The sequence below is a fragment of the Sycon ciliatum genome, chromosome 4, assembly GCF_964019385.1.
Source record: "Sycon ciliatum chromosome 4, ocSycCili1.1, whole genome shotgun sequence".
Taxonomy (NCBI): domain Eukaryota; kingdom Metazoa; phylum Porifera; class Calcarea; order Leucosolenida; family Sycettidae; genus Sycon; species Sycon ciliatum.
In genome coordinates, this window is record NC_088646.1 from 19168685 (window position 1) to 19184999 (window position 16315).

Here is a 16315-nt window from a genome sequence, read left to right on the forward strand (position 1 = left end):
TTGGTTCAATACCGATAATTATGAAAATGGAATTGTAGATGGTGGTTGATAGATACCTGCTGTAGCAGTTTCTTACTATTTCTTCCGTTTCTTCGGCAAGTATGGCTTTGCGACAGAAGTTGATGAACTTCAGATGTGGAACGTCAAGCGTTTTGCAAGACCAGAGCGTATGGAAGACGATAGCTGAGAGGGTGGGAGCTCTGCTGGGTGATGGATCAGTGACTCAGACAGACAGTGAATTTAGCAATGGAAGAGTGTCGTTTGTGATCAACGCACAGCAGCAGAGGTTAGTTCCATCACCCGTGTGGCGGGTCCATTCGAAATCGTTTGCCAGTTTCAGTGGTCTAGTGCTAGAGCCAACCAGCCTTGGGATAGATAGACAAAGTAGTGATGATACACGTACACATACACATACATGTAACTTACATGTACATGTACTGTAATTACTTTTGAATTACTTAGTAAGTTAGTAAATCACTTGTACACATACTGTGCGATGGTTCTGCACATTCCATGTATGCGTGTGTGCGTGTGTGTGTACGTGCGTCCGTGTGTGTGTATGTATGTGTACGTATGTGTGCATGCGTGCTGTGTGCATCTTCGTGTGTGTGTGTGTGTGTGTGTGCACGCATGCATGTGTGTGCATCTTTGTATGTGTGTGTGTACGTGCATGTGTATATTTGTAGCCATGCGACACTCCGCTCAAACGTGGCTGATGGCAAGTGCACTCTACACGTTGACATTGTCTATCCTCCACAGGCTGAATTGGAGAAGGTAAGTGAAATGGGATTGTTGTCATCACCTCTAGGCACAGTACTGCTCGATGAAATCCGCTCGAGTCAGTCTGCTTTGCGCCCTGCACGAGTGAGTCTGCTTTGCGCCCTGCACGAGTGAGTCTGCTTTGCGCCCTGCACGAGTGAGTCTGCTTTGCGCCCTGCACGAGTGAGTCTGCTTTGCGCCCTGCACGAGTGAAAATCCCAGTGTTTGCAGGTCTAGCTAGGGCTGCACAGCGCCCGGTGCGCACTTGACTAGCGCGATTGAATTTCATTGAGCAGCAGTGAACTTCACCGTTAGCTGTTAGCACTGCTGTTGTGGACATTGAAATCCGATGGGAAGTCAAGCGGTCACAGGGCGCTGGCCTTGCCGCCGTGGGTACGCATACGGTACACTGTCATGTGACTCTGTTGCGTGCTAAACTGCTGATCCATGTTTGCAGTGTGTACGTTAACTACAGTGTGTGTGTGTGTGTGTGTGTGTGTGTGTGTGTGTGTGTGTGTGCGTCAGCTAGTTCGGTTGGTGGGTACACTTATGCCTGATTGTGTTGAGTCTGTTGCCAACTGTCTCGGCTACTTGAAGGTGTAATGTTGTACCTGCCACCTTTGTTGGTTCCAGGGTTCATATACTTTCTATTTGAAGTATACATACCTGTTAACCATGGACTGCTTCTGGCTAGATTAACTCTTGTGTAATCAATGGTGCTAGTGAAGCTAATATCAGATCCACTCTGATTTAGCCACCCACACTAGTAGCACGTATTACCTTCACTAGGGGCAGGGGTAACTGCAGTTGGATCCCAGGACGGATACCCTGATGCCGTCAATCCTTTTTCTGCACCTTGTCCTCACCCACTTACTGAGGTGTGGTGAGCCCATAAGTGGGATCATTTTCAAGTCCACCCAGAGTTTTGGGGATTTCAGGGGGTGTCGGCCGTTGGGCGGTTCAATAGCCAATTGAGTCATCTTTCCAAGATTCCTTTTGAGTCTCTCTCCCCTCTCCCGGGGAGACCCACGTGACCAGTTTTGGCAGTGTGCAACAAGTACAAGTGTGTGCGTGTGTGTGTGTGTGTGTGTGTGTGTGTGTGTGCGTGTGCGTGTGCGTGTGTGCGTGTGGGTGTATGTGTGTGTGTGTATGTGTGTGTGTGTGTGTGTGTGTGTGTGTGTGTATGCGTGTGTGTGTGTGTGTGTGTGTGTGTGTGTGTGCGTGTGTGTGTGTGTGTGCGTGTGTGTGTGTGTGCGTGCGTGTGTGCGCGCGCGCGCGCGCGTGTGTGTGTGTGTGTGTGTGTGTGTGTGCGTGTGTGCGTGTGTGTGTGTGTGTGTGTGTGTGCGTGTGTGTGTGTGTGTGTGTGTGCGTGTGTGCGTGCGTGTGCGTGTGTGTGCGTGTGTGTGTGTGCGTGTGTGTGTGTGCGTGTGTGTGTGCGTGTGTGTGTGTGTGCGTGTGTGTGCGTGTGTGCGCGTGTGTGTGCGTGTGTGTGCGTGCGTGTGTGTGTGTGCGTGCGTGTGTGTGTGTGCGTGTGCGTGTGTACGTGTGTGTGTGCGTGTGTGTGTGTGTGCGTGTGTGTGTGTGTGCGTGTGTGCGTGCGTGTGTGTGTGTGTGTGTACTAACGGCGCCGGCCCCGGTCATTCTACCGGATTTCAAAGTCCACAACAGTAGTACACTGCTGCTCAGTGAAATCCAGTTGTATGAGTCATCTAGCACTGGGCAATGTGCAGCCTGAGACCTGCAGACGCTGGGCCATGCACTAGCGCCTTGCACTATCAAACCTATGATTAATTTTGTTTGTAGTCACGAGATTAGATTTCATTGAGCACGACTGTAGTATTTGTTCACATGCAGATCAGCTTTCTGCTGAGCGCAGCCGACTTGCAAGTACATGTAGGCACGTTGTCACGTTTTTCGACTATGCTTGGTAGGTGACAAGTTCCCACTGGTGATAATGTCGCATCCCTGCGCTCAGTGACCGGACCCAGAAAACACTGCAAGCGGCGAACAAATAGACGTGTCGTCTCACGACGAACCTAGCACAACCCAGGGGCCAACCAGTATAGCTGGCTTGGTCCAAGTTCAACCCCACACGATCAACAGACAAAGGCTGTTAGTTTTCACGTTGTGAGTACTGTAAACGCCATTATTCTAACCAGGCGCATATATAACGATTTCCCACAATTGACTGGTTTACGTGTGCCAAAGGTAACGATTCTGTCTCATCCTCAACGCTCAATAGGACAGTATATGTATCGATTTCTGTATAACGATTTATATTTTAACGACAGATTGCTCCTCGTTAACTCGTTAGAGTTAGCACTTCGTTATATATATGGGTTTTACAGTAGTAATTCAAATCCAAGCTCAAAGTAAAACCAAGACTGAGAGCTGAGACCGAGTCTCGACTGAAGTAAAAGAGAGATTGAGAGCTTCTTTTATAGGGTATTTTAGAGATATGGCGTGATTATTGCTTACAATGGTGCAAGGTAATTCCAGGAAATAGTAGAACAGGTAAAACCGGAATATGCGCCGCCAGTCAGCAGGAAAGCAGAATACACGCACGGTAATCATTCGAGAAGAAAGAGAAAGAAAGACACGGAGAGAAGAAAGACCAAAAGGGACGTGAGGAGCCCGCTCACATACGCCATGCGTAAAATGTGCATATATGAGGGTCACGTTGGGGAGACCGCTCACCCAACGTGCCATTGTTCAGCGGCTTCTTATGGGTAAGTTCTGCAGCATTCTTGGTCTTGCTTGCGTGATACTCTGACCTCTTGCGCGGTGACGGTTTTGGTTCTCGCACACGTCTCCTCTCTTGCACTTAGCTCTTGTCATGTTAGTCTTGACTCTTTGCACGAAGCGCCGAGGCATCGTGGAGACCTGTAGAACGTCGTAGTGACGTGGTTTTGCACAAAGCCTGGAGTCACATTTCCAGGAAGTGAAACAGTTCCAGGAAACGTACAATGCGAGAACCTACCTGACAAGATTCCGGCATTGGGTCACATGATGTGCCATGCCAAGAAGGGATGGCACCTACGTGGGAAAGCGCGTGTCGCTCAACTTACACGCTAAGCACGTGGGACAAGACACTGGCCAAACCACGCTGTATCAAAAAAGGACGTGACAGCTCAGCGCAGAGCTGCTCACTACGTAGATCCTGCTGTCACAGGACTATCAGGCAGCAGTTTCACTTCCAGGGACGTGACAATAGCATGCTGAACAGTTTGGCAAGAGAAATACATGTAGAGCCTAACGAATACATGTATGACAGCACCACAGTCAATTGACAATGCAAGAGATGTGCTGCTGTACCTGGCACCAGTAGTGTTAGGTATCTATTCAGCGTTGTTTCTGCTAGCTGGCTATGTACTTGTACATCCTTGACGTGCAGAGCGAGGCTGACACGTCTGGAACATGCCTGTGATCTTACACGTGATTGTAGATTTGTACTGCTGTGAATTCAACACGTTCTGATGTGTTGGTATGGTGTTGGTGCGTCTTGTCCTCCAGGCTTTAGATGCACTGGCAGAGGAACTTGGTCAAACTCTGAGCTGCACACAGTTCAACAGAAGTCGGTAAGCGTCCTTGTCACCAAACATGTGGTGGGCTGCCTGCACAGTACATGGAATCGACCCTGTGCGGGTATTGACGACGGGATCTTCCCTGTTATGTGGCAAAACCAGTTGTTGTTGAGTGAATGTACACTGTATCATCACCATCACGTTTCCCGGTCACACGTGGTTAGAATGTGTGCTGTCACGGAATTTTTGACATTCGTTGAACTTTCTTTGTTCACAATGTCCGGATACTGTGTTTGGAAAAATAACTGCGTGAGATTAATCAATGTCTATCTGCCACACATGATGTTGTACCTGTTTTGTTTGTATGCATACTGTGATTGTGCAGATTCCCTGTGATTCGTCACGGTGACGGTGGGGCCAGTGATGGTGCATACATGCCCACAGTCGATAAGCGCTGGATTGAATACGACTATTCGGAGTAAGTGGTGGCAGTTAGGGCGTGTCAGTGGATGCTTGTGATTGCACAGCCTCGCGGTATGTTCTCATCTCTTAGTGCGTGCTATGCAGAATGGGCCATTAGCCATGCACAATGGCTTCGGTACGTGCAGGGCAGAAAGTGTCGGTGTAATGGCGTCAGCACAGCACTCCCCCCACCCACCATTTAATTAACCATTTCACGCCCATCGCCAGAGGCGATGATAGCCGAACAGCTGTATTGTGTTTGTACATTCATGGACATGGGTGTGTGTGTTGTGTGTGTGTGTGTGTGTGTGTGTTCGTGTGTCTGTCTGTTTTCTGTGTGGGTCTGTGTGTCTATGTGGGTGTGTCTGTGTGGTGTTTCATTTTGGTTCTGTTTAGGCTGGTATTTGAGCAAGACTCTGCGTTCCAGAATGTAAAAATCTACAAGTCTGGCCAGTATGGCAACTGTCTTGTACTTGATGGTGATATGAGTAAGGGACTGATAAAGTGTGTGTGTGTGTGTGTGTGTGCGTGCGCGCGTGTGTGCGCGCGTGCATGTGTGTGTGTGTGTCTGCGCCTGGGTGTGCACGTGTATGTGTGTTTGTGTGTGTGTGTGTGTGTGTGTGTCTGCGTGTGCACGTGGGTGTGCACGTGTGTGTGTGTGTGTGTGTGTGTGTGTGTGTGAAGGTGCGCATGTGTATGTATGTGCAGGTGCACACGTGTGTGTGTGTGTCACTGTGTTTACCTTTTGCGTGTGTGTGTATGTGCATGTATGAGCACCCAAGTTGTACTGTATATGCATAGATGAGGACAGCTGCATCTCTAGGTGTGCTCAAGCTTATTCCAGCTGCCCATTTGCATGTTATGTTGCTGTGGTCGAGTAAGCACTTACTGCATCATAGTTATGTTTCATGTCTTTGAGTGGTTCTCTCGTCCCCCCCCCCCCCCCCCCCCTGGCTTATCTTACTGCAGCACATAAATGTGCATGTATTCTTGATCGAGAAGTATGACCCGCCACTAACTAAGATAACAGGGACAATGCGCCTATGTACACAATAGCCCAGCTTGATCATGTTTGTGCTACATCACTTGACAGCTTGTTGTTAATGCGAAATGTGCTTTTGTGCGTAGACTTGGCTGAGTCCGACTTGGCCTACACCCAGGCCATCATCGGCGAAGGTGTCGAGTCCTACAAAGGAAAACGGGTCCTGATTCTCGGTAGGTGAACTGCTCAAATGCTGCTTCTGTCTTTGGTGTGTGCTGCGGCTGGCTTTGCTGCGTATGCTTGAAATAACTGTCTGTGCTGTTTCCTGCTGGCTTTGCTCCGTAGAACTTTGCTAGAGGCTACTGCTGTCTTCTTCAATATGCGGCGGCTCCACTGCAACCAATCAATCATGTCTCAATCTCCTTCACCACCACAGTCTTACACTGCCATCGTAAATATGATTGTCTCCTAATGTTCGCCCTTGGGTCTTCATCAGGGAATGCTGCCTTGTTTGTTCTTCATGTGTAATCCAGGTGGTGGCGATGGTGGAATTCTCAATCAGCTGTTGAAATACGAGCCAGCCTACGTAGAAATGGTCGAGATATCCTCTTCATAGTTCACCAGTACATGTACATATGTACAGTTGCGCTCACTGAAATCCGACCCAACGTGCAAAGCTGGCGCCCTCAACTTCCACGGCCCTTGACGCCCTCGAAATGGAATGAATGCGGCTGAGCGTACACATGTACACATACAATGATGTAATCGGAACTGGTCCAGGGCGCCAGCTTTGCACTTTGGGTCGGAACTGTACAAATGTACCAAGGATTTGGGAAACGATAATTTTTTAAATTGTATAATAATGCTTGGTTTTGACTTGCTGTACTTCACTCCCATGTATCTACTGATGGGAATGGTTCGAGAAGATGTAGGGAAATGTTCAGGGTTGACCGAGGCAGCCTTTTTCCTATGTGTGGTTTCTTTGTTTGCATGAGCATTCAGTGTGATTGCCTCTGGAACCGCAGCCTTTGGTCCTACCCAAACTGCGGGTCTTCTGGTGTTCTGGTCTCGTTCTTAGGCATAGTGAGTTTACTACATTCGGCCAACATTAGTCCTCGTAAACTGGATATTGAAGTGAAAAATTCTCCATGTTAGCGACGCACGTTGGGATAGTGCATGTACAGCTTGCAGTACAACATGCACGGCATACATCATCTCTGCAGTAGGCTTTCAGCTGATTGCAGGAGTGCAGCTGCTCCGCAGGAATGGTGTTCACGTTGCGCTGTCGTTACGCTACTTTCTGTTGAGGCTTGGCAAATCGTATTGTGTACTTTCACGTTACTGACTTGACCAGCGGTGTTTACATCGATCAGGTAGTAATCGATGGTGCTATCAAGCACCTGCGTGGCATCTGTGGTACTGCCATGGACTCGCTAGAGGGCAGCAACTACAAGGTATGTTAATACACGGCGTGTGGTGCTGTGTTTTGAGTGTGCACAAACGGGTGATGCAGCTTTCTGTGGCCGTCGGCGAACGCAGGGTTTGGATTGCAGTGGTTACGCGTATCCTTCATTATTCAGAACTGTTGTATTGCTCTCGCCTCTTTGGATTCTTTTTCTGATCACCGCACTGCAAGTGTTCATGTCCACACAGACATAGTATTAACTGGTTTTAGTGTTTTCATTTAGAAGAATGTCGTCGTTTTAAAAGAACTGCATATGGCTCGTTATTGTTGTGTTGGTGTCCAGGTGCGCGTAGAAGATTGTATTCCAGCGCTGAAGCAGCACATTGAAAGCGGCAACCATTTTGACTTTGTAATCAATGATTTAACGGCTATACCCATTTCCACGTCACCCAATGGTAGGGGGCAAAACAATGAGCGGAACTGTTTGGCTCTATGTAGTGGTAGCTGTGGTACTTCCTATTCTCAGTCTTGACATTACAGGCATGCCTTCAAACAGCGTGTTGGCACTTGTTCAGCTTGTTCACAAGGAGCACAGCACATACTTTGTGACATAGGCATGCATGTGTTCTTCTGCTTGTGCACACACACACATGCACACACATGCGCATGCACGCACATGCACACACACACACTGATGCTGCGTGACTTTCGCTTGGTACATGGGATTTGAAGGGACAGCGGAAACAGCCTCTCATATCTTGTTTGTGTACACTGCACATATTCTTCTGTAGTGCTGTGATGGCTCAGGGGCTGCCTCAGCAAGGTTGTACAGCCCAGGTCAGGGAAGGGAATGTTGTACATGGTCTTGTGTGTTTGCAACGATAGGAGACTTACCGTATATGGTTCGGTTCCATGTCTTCTCTTGTTGCGTCGTTCCGTGCACAGGTGACTTCTGGGATTTCATGCGCCTCATCTTGGACTTGTCCTTCCAAGCATTGAAGCCTGATGGTGTGTACTACACACAGGTCAGTGCACTACGTTTAGCTGTGTCACCAGTATAGTAGCGCTACACTGTACTGATGTTTCCAGTATTGCATTACTGCTCAACAGCCCTGGATGTATTCTCTAGTAACACTGTTTGCGCCGGTATTCTCACTCACAACACAGAGTCTGAGGTTTATAGAATATTATCACTAGGAGAAGACTGTACCCATTGCAAACTGATTGCAATACTTCAAAAAGGCTAGCTACTACCTGGTAGTAACAGAAACAGCCAAAGAGAAAGAAAGCCACAACCACCACTCGGATTGTGCGAAGCAGTACTACCTAGTTGCAGATGATGGTCATCTAATGAACGTGCGTGGATCTACGTCTTACGTCTACGTCTACGTAGCTACCATGGGAAAAGGTGAGATCGAGCATGATATCAATGGCTAAGCAGATGGAGCTGGCACTAGCACACAGCAGATGGAATCTCTAGTCTATTGTAATATGAGTAAGAAGCTACAGGTCATGCAACTGTGCACAACACTTCAAACCAGCGGGCGTAGTATGAAAGGCAATGCAGCAGTTATGAATAGGGACATCAACAGGACACAACACACAGTAGTCATGAGCAGGCTGAGGTAACTGAGGGCCGGGGAACAGTACAGACATGTGCACAACAGCACCTAGGTTTACTACTACCCAAGGTTATGTACTCCTTCTACTACTTTAGTTATTCATGTCTTGGTCTAACTGAGCAAGTTACTAGTGGAGATCTGCGGGGTGACTTGGTCGTACCAACATCCTCCCCCCGGTGACGTCTTCAAGCGTCACCCTCATTCAGAACGTCCAGCACACAGATCTTTGACACCGGCCTGCGGTATGTCCCGGACGCTGTCTTGTCGTCGGCCACTCTGACATGTCCATCGGCGCCGGGATAGACGGCCGTAATGGTACCTTTCGGCCAGCTGCCTCTGGGTAGGTCTCTGTCGGCAATCACGACTATGTCATTGACCTTGACTTCTTTCTGTTGTCGCTGATGCCACTTCGTCCTCTTCGTCAACGTCGGCAGGTATTCACGCAGCCACCTCCTCCAGAAGTGATCGGCTAGCACTTGCACAATCCGCCACTGCTTCCTCATGCACAGCTCAGCCTCATCAAATTCGCCAGGTGCTTGATGGTTGATTGCGTAGACAGCTTCTTCGTGGTTGTCCCTGAACTCCTCAGCATTCCTCCGCATCACGAACTGGGCTGAGGCAGGCGAGCATACCGCTCCGAACGTCATCGCCTTCAGTTGGTACGCGTCCCGCTCTCTGTCACGTTTCATGCCTCGCCAAAGGAAGCGTTGGGATGGTTGATCTCCTTCCCGAATCTGAACCTGGTGGAACATCTGCTGTATATCGCCGCCGAAGGCAATACGGTGCTCCCTGAACTTGAATAGAACGCCGGTGAGAGAATTCAGCAGATCCGGACCTGGAACCAGGGCGTCGTTTAGGGTCATGCCGTTGCTTGAGGCTGCCGCGTCGAAGACTAGTCGCAGCTTCCCTGGTTTGTTCGGGTTCGTGACACCAAAGTGCGGCTGGTACCACTTGCGCTCGTGGAATGCTGTCTCCTCTTCTGGTGTCAGCTTGAAGGCATAACCGGCAGCCAGGTACTGTTCGATCTTACTGCAGTACGCGTCAGCGAAGACTTGATCCCTGTCCATCTTTCGCTTGATGGAGAACAGCCGCCGGAGGGCCATGGACTTGCTCTCTGGTAGGAGTATGCCACTTTCTCTCCACAGGAGTCCGGTTTCCCAGCGGTCTCCGACTCGTCTGGTGGTCGATTCCATGATCCTCTCAGCTCGCGCTTCCTGTCGGGACCGGATCTTAGTGCTGGTGACCTTGACACCAAACGAGCCTGTGGTGAAGAAAGACTTGACGAGCAGATGTAGGTCGTCATCGAAGCAGCCATCTTTGATTTGCGCTGACAGGCTGCTGTGGGCGTTTTCGGTGCTGAGGTCATCGACTCTGCCGTGGATTGCCCAGCCTAGCTTGCACCGCTTGGCTACCGGCGATCCGGGCGGTCCCTCGACCCACTCTCGGGGCATGATCAGGTCACAATTGTCCTGCCCGATGAGCACTCTGGGCTTCTGCATATCCTCCACTGTCAGATCAGCGTCTCGGAGGTGTTTCCAGTGCTGGCAGGTGCTGTTGACGTCGAGGTCTTGCTTGGGTAGATCCAGTGTAACGGTTCGTACATCATTCAGGTAGAACTCCTGCCCGCTTCCGAACACCGAAACCTCCACCTTCCTGGAGTTGTTGTCAGTCTGGCTGGTGTCGTCCGTCCAGGTCAGTGTCAGCGGGCAGTGCGTCCCCTTGGCTAGGCTAGCGTCAAGCAACGTGACTGTAGATGCTTCGTCGAGCAGAGTGAACGTGTGGACCATCCCCTTCGTGCCTGTGACGTTGATGGGTACTGTGCGCAGCATCACCCTCCCACTGTTAGGTCGTCGAGTTGCGTTGCACGGCGCTGGCTGGTCCCCCGTCCTCTCCTGCGTGATCGGTTGCGGCAGATGGAGGAGTCGGTGGTGTAGCCTTTCGCACCCGTCACGTCCGCACCGTGCTTTCTTCGGGCAGTCCCTGACTTGGTGTCCACAGCCAAAACAGACGAAGCAGCGGTTCTCATTCTTGATCCACTTCCACCTGTCCTTGACTAGGGCCTTCTTCAAGGTGTTGCAGTTGGCAGCGGAGTGCCCGGCTTTCTTGCAGAAACCACATTGTTCTTCTCGTGCGGTGAAGGTGTTCCCACGGAGGCCGCCTGATCGCTTGCCAGATGGCGGCTTTTCAGCTCTGTCAGTGGCGGTGAGTCTTCTGATGTGGCTGATAGCGTCCGCTCGTTGTGATAGCCATTCGGAGAGTGTTGCCAGGGTCACTCCGGTCTGTTGGGTATGGACGAACTCCCCCCCATTGCCGCTTCAGGCTGTTGGGAAGTTTCATGATCACTTCCTGCCGCAGGGTGGGATTTGTGAGATGTCCGGTATCGTTCATGAGCTGCATTGTTGCGACGAGGTTGCCGACCGCATTTGCCGTGTCGATGAGGGCCTCAAAGTCCTCTTCTCCAGCTGGCTTCAGTTTCTTGACGCCATCAATTATGGTCTGTATCACCTGCTCTGGCTGCCCGAACCGCATTTCCAGAGTCTGCATGACACGATCGACGTTATCAGGTACAATGAGCATGGCTTTGACGGTGTCCTTAGCCTTCCCTTTGAGGGCTTTCTGTAGCCTGGCCATATTCTCCGCATTGGAGAATTTGCATTCGCTCGTCGATGACGTGAACATATGGCGGAACATCGGCCAGGACGCCGGGTCGCCGTTAAACTCTGGGAGGTCCTTTGCGGTGGACTGTCGGGCGACTATCTTGTGAAGGTCGCTGCCAGTATCTTGGGAGCCATGTCTCTGCGTGGCTGTCGTCAGGTGTCCGGCCAAGGCTTCCGCGAGCTGACTGACAGCTGTCACCACTGAAGTCTGGGCGGCCTGGGCCGGGGTGTGCTCTTCATCTGCGATTGGCTGGTCCCTAGCGCGTGCTGCGGGCGGCAGGTGTTGTGTCGGCTCAGCCTTGTCGCCAAGGGACTCCACATCCTCAGTATCTTTCGGGACGGGTTGGTGGTGCTCAGCTGGGGTCCGGCGGTGGTATGACGGTGGCTTGTCCACAGACTTCGCTCCTCGGAGTTCTGCAGGTCGAGGCTCGTACTCGTGGACGGCGTGGAATCGAGCATCGTTACCAGGAGCCCTACTCGTGTCAGTCACGGTATCACGTCTCTGTTTGACTGCCCGGTCTGCAGGGCTACCTCGCGCTGCGCATTCCTCTAGGAACAGCTGGCGCCACTGGTCAGCTGTCCTTTGCTGCTGCTCCGCAGATTGCCTGGCTTCACTCAGGAGTTCACGTAGGTGATCCTTGTCACCCTCCGCGCGCGCAGCCTGCTCCTTGATCTCCTGGAGTTCTTCACGTGACCGCTGTCTCTGGCAGGCCATCGCCTCGAACTCTACCTTGCGCTGCTCCGATACGCGCTTCATCTTGTCGAGTTCAGCCCGCAGTTCGGTGTTGCAATCATACAAGTCGCTGTTCTCAGCTTGAACTGTGCTCTTGTGGAGGTCTAGCTCGCGACGTGTTCGCCGCAATTCAGACTGAAGGTGTTGCACGACAAGATCCTTCTCATGACTTTCGTCAGCGGACTGTTGTAAACTTTGCTGCAGGCAATCAATCATCCGGTATGCGTGACTGAGTGCGTCTTCGTTGGCCTGTGACTGTGCATTGTGTGAGGTTACAGCTGACTGCTCAGGGAGATTCACAGGTTCAGGACTACCGTGCAGTGTTTGGAGCGCTGGTGGCGCTAGAGCTAGCGGTGTGTCATCTGCGTGTTCTGCCACGCTGTACGGAATGTGTGAAGACTCTGTGAAGAGGCACTAGTACCTTGCTCTACCTGCTCCATGCGCTGTGTACCGGTACTTACTGAGTCTGACACTAAACTGAGTTTTTGCCAACTCCTTGAAGTCGCTCTACTGTCCTACCGCTTGTAGAACGGGACTTGAGTGTACGTGGGTCACGGACACTATCTGCACTCAGGTCTATCAAGTCCGGGTGACTAGTTTGCCCTGACTGTACAGATTTAGCAGGGTACAACACGCTCACCTCATCGCTGCCATTTGCAGCTGTGGGCGCTTGCATTTCAGATCGTCGCTCTTCCTCGAACACTTCCTCTCTCATCGCGGGCGATGAAGACTTCGGGGTGCCAGAGCGTCTGGACGCCCTCTCGGGATTCAAGCTGGCCAGGTCAGCCTCCGCCTCTGCGACCCTCTTTCTCGCTTCTAGCAGGGCGCACCTTGCTTCCATCACTGATGACGCACTTCCTGACGTGCGGCTTGATGCGAGCGATGGTGTCTGCCTGTTGAAGCTGGTTCTTGGACTGGTCGCACTCTCTTCGTCCTCAAACCCCAGGGGAGCAACTCCCTTGGTTGAACGAGCACTCGTTCTTTGTTCCTCCGCCATTCGCGATCCGGCTCGAAGGACCAATGTTTGCGCCGGTATTCTCACTCACAACACAGAGTCTGAGGTTTATAGAATATTATCACTAGGAGAAGACTGTATCCATTGCAAACTGATTGCAATACTTCAAAAAGGCTAGCTACTACCTGGTAGTAACAGAAACAGCCAAAGAGAAAGAAAACCACAACCACCACTCGGATTGTGCGAAGCAGTACTACCTAGTTGCAGATGATGGTCATCTAATGAACGTGCGTGGATCTACGTCTTACGTCTACGTCTACGTAGCTACCATGGGAAAAGGTGAGATCGAGCATGATATCAATGGCTAAGCAGATGGAGCTGGCACTAGCACACAGCAGATGGAATCTCTAGTCTATTGTAATATGAGTAAGAAGCTACAGGTCATGCAACTGTGCACAACACTTCAAACCAGCGGGCGTAGTATGAAAGGCAATGCAGCAGTTATGAATAGGGACATCAACAGGACACAACACACAGTAGTCATGAGCAGGCTGAGGTAACTGAGGGCCGGGGAACAGTACAGACATGTGCACAACAGCACCTAGGTTTACTACTACCCAAGGTTATGTACTCCTTCTACTACTTTAGTTATTCATGTCTTGGTCTAACTGAGCAAGTTACTAGTGGAGATCTGCGGGGTGACTTGGTCGTACCAACAAACACTGTACAGTGAAACCCGGTATAAAGTGCCCTGGATAGACATTCACTTACCTTTTTTTTAACTAAGGGCTTGAGTTGATTCCACTGCAAGCACCGCACTACCGCCATTGGCCTCTCTCTCTCTCTCTCTCTCTCTCTCTCTCTCTCTCTCTCTCTCTCTCTCTCTCTCTCTCTCTCTCTCTCTCTCTCTCTCTCTATCTATCTATCTATCTATCTATCTATCTATCTATCTATTTATCTATCTATCCATCTATCTATCTATCTACTCAATCTGCGGACAGAACTGTTTCATCCTTTGTGAACTCATCAGCGCAGCACAGAGAAAATGAGGCCGAACCTGATAGCAATGAAAAATAATTTTCCAACGCCATATCTATCTATCTATCTCTTTCTCTGCCGACCCTAATAGTAATACGTAATGCAGCACATCACCAGCAAAGTGAGATTTCCGAGAGAGCGCATGGGTGGTGTGTGGTGGCTCAAATTAAATTGGATTTGGAAAGCCGAGTGCTGCTCTTGACCTTTCTTCTTGTATCAGTAAAAGTAGTTAAAAGTATCTGTCCCTTTTTTGTCTCCTTTCACTTGCCTTCTTCATGCTGCAGGGAAACAGCTTCTGTGCAAAGTCGGCCCTGGCTATGTACGAGGGTGAGCTAGCGAAACTGTCCCACAACGTCCAGTTCTCCACAAACACAGTGTGTGTGCCATCCTACAACGAACTGTATCCTCACGGTCGAGTTGAATACTAGTACCTCGGTTTGTGTTTTTCATTTGGTTGGTGTGGGTTGCTGTGTTTACTGTGTTCTTTCAGCATTATTCGATAGTGTCGTACTGCAAAGTACATGCATGCGGTACAGAACCAAATATCAATATGTGTGCTTGTTCCAGTGTAAAGCGACTGGCTTATTCTTTAAAAAATATAGGGAGTAGGGGTGAAACGAGTATCTATTTTGACCAATCGATCACTCGTTCATAATATTCGATCGAGTATCCGATTATTTCGAGTATTTTATCAAAATTCAAAAGCACTAAATTTGCGAGTTCTCGCCAATTCGGAAGAAATTATCTGTGAACATAGAACAAAAGTCGCCAACGTCTTGTACAGAGTATAAAGTAACGATTTTCATCAGTACTTTCATATCTCAGAACGTTACTTGCCGTGGTGATCGCATCGTCCAAGTCTTAAAATACTGACTCAAAGCCATGCATAACGCGTGCATACCAGTGGACCAGCGGTACATCAAAAGTTTTTGAAAAATACAATGCCAATACTAAAAAAAAAAGAAAAAAACGATCGAGTGCAAAATTTCGAATACTCGCTCGTTTGAAATTTTCGAACGAATACTCGAATATTCGAACTAATCGTTTCACCCCTAATAGGGAGCAAATCCAGCATGGATGCTGTACACTAAGGGCGCGTTTGGTTGGTACGAACTAGAACAGGATTCACCAGAACAGCGCGTTTGGTTGGGACTGCACCTGTTCTGGGTCGGCCAGAACATGTTCTGCTTGCTCCAGCCTCGAGGCCGGAGCAGACCGAGCAGTTTCACTTTTTCACAGTGAAACCTGGCGGGAACATCGATTTTGGTCCCAAATGATCACGTGCATACGCTTTTGGGTTGGACTCGTTGTACCGTACAAAGTGACCATGGTGACCCATACACATTTTGAAGGATGCACGCGCGCGCACCAAGTTTGGCACATGTTTCCACAAAAATGTGCTCTGTTTCTGGAGTACCGTTTGGTTGTCATGAGGCTGCTCCATGTGCACCAGCTGTTCGATCCTGTTCTAGATCGTACCAACCAAACGCACCCTAAAAACTACTACGAATACAGTAAGGACCAAAATCCACGTGTTACCATAACAATAGAAGTGCTCAGTGTAACTGGGGACATCACGACCACCTTCTGGCTAATTTTCCAACTGGAGAGTCGTCCCTGCCGGTGCAGTGACCTCTGTGTGCACTATAGGTGCGTATCCTGCTGGATGAATTTGACGGGAAAGTTGCTTTCATGTAGGCAACGATTATCCAGCCAGCGATCACCAGCTTGCGTTTTCCACCATCTTATTGTTTCCGTAATTTATGCTGATTTGCCGTGCGCGTTTCTCTGTGATAAGACAAGACGTGAAGGGCAAGTTCTCAGCCGTCTCATGGACTGACAGGTGTGTATACCTGCACCATACACAGACTGGTCTACTCAGGGCTCACCGAATTGTACACCTTGCCAGCTTCCATAGTCGATAATATCATATGTCCCCGTGCCCGTGGCACTTTCCGTCCTTTTGTTTCCCAACGTGCAGTGACTCCCTGCCCTCGGCTGTGCATGTACTGTGCTGCTCAATGTAATCCAGTCGGGTGAGTCTAGTTTGCGCCCTGCGCCCGTGAACATCCCCGTGTTCGCAGGTACTAGGTCTAGGCTGCAAAGCGCCCAGTGTGTACTCGACTCATGCGTTCGGATTTCATTGAGCAATACTGCATGTGCATCCGAGTAGATAAA

The 16315-nt window shown here is 50.0% G+C and overlaps 1 protein-coding gene across 1 annotated transcript in view; it reads left to right on the top strand.

The window, feature by feature from the left end:
* Window positions 1-16315, top strand: part of LOC135814850 (spermine synthase-like) — an 18858-nt gene continuing 2543 nt past the window's right edge. Inside the window, exons 1-11 of the mRNA XM_065328038.1 lie at window positions 1-286; window positions 687-774; window positions 4273-4337; window positions 4669-4761; window positions 5142-5233; window positions 5874-5960; window positions 6261-6328; window positions 7092-7181; window positions 7476-7587; window positions 8078-8157; window positions 14422-14537. Coding sequence (XP_065184110.1) covers window positions 102-286; window positions 687-774; window positions 4273-4337; window positions 4669-4761; window positions 5142-5233; window positions 5874-5960; window positions 6261-6328; window positions 7092-7181; window positions 7476-7587; window positions 8078-8157; window positions 14422-14537 — 1076 coding nt within the window. The 5' untranslated portion in view covers window positions 1-101. The remainder of the gene's footprint in view (window positions 287-686; window positions 775-4272; window positions 4338-4668; window positions 4762-5141; window positions 5234-5873; window positions 5961-6260; window positions 6329-7091; window positions 7182-7475; window positions 7588-8077; window positions 8158-14421; window positions 14538-16315) is intronic.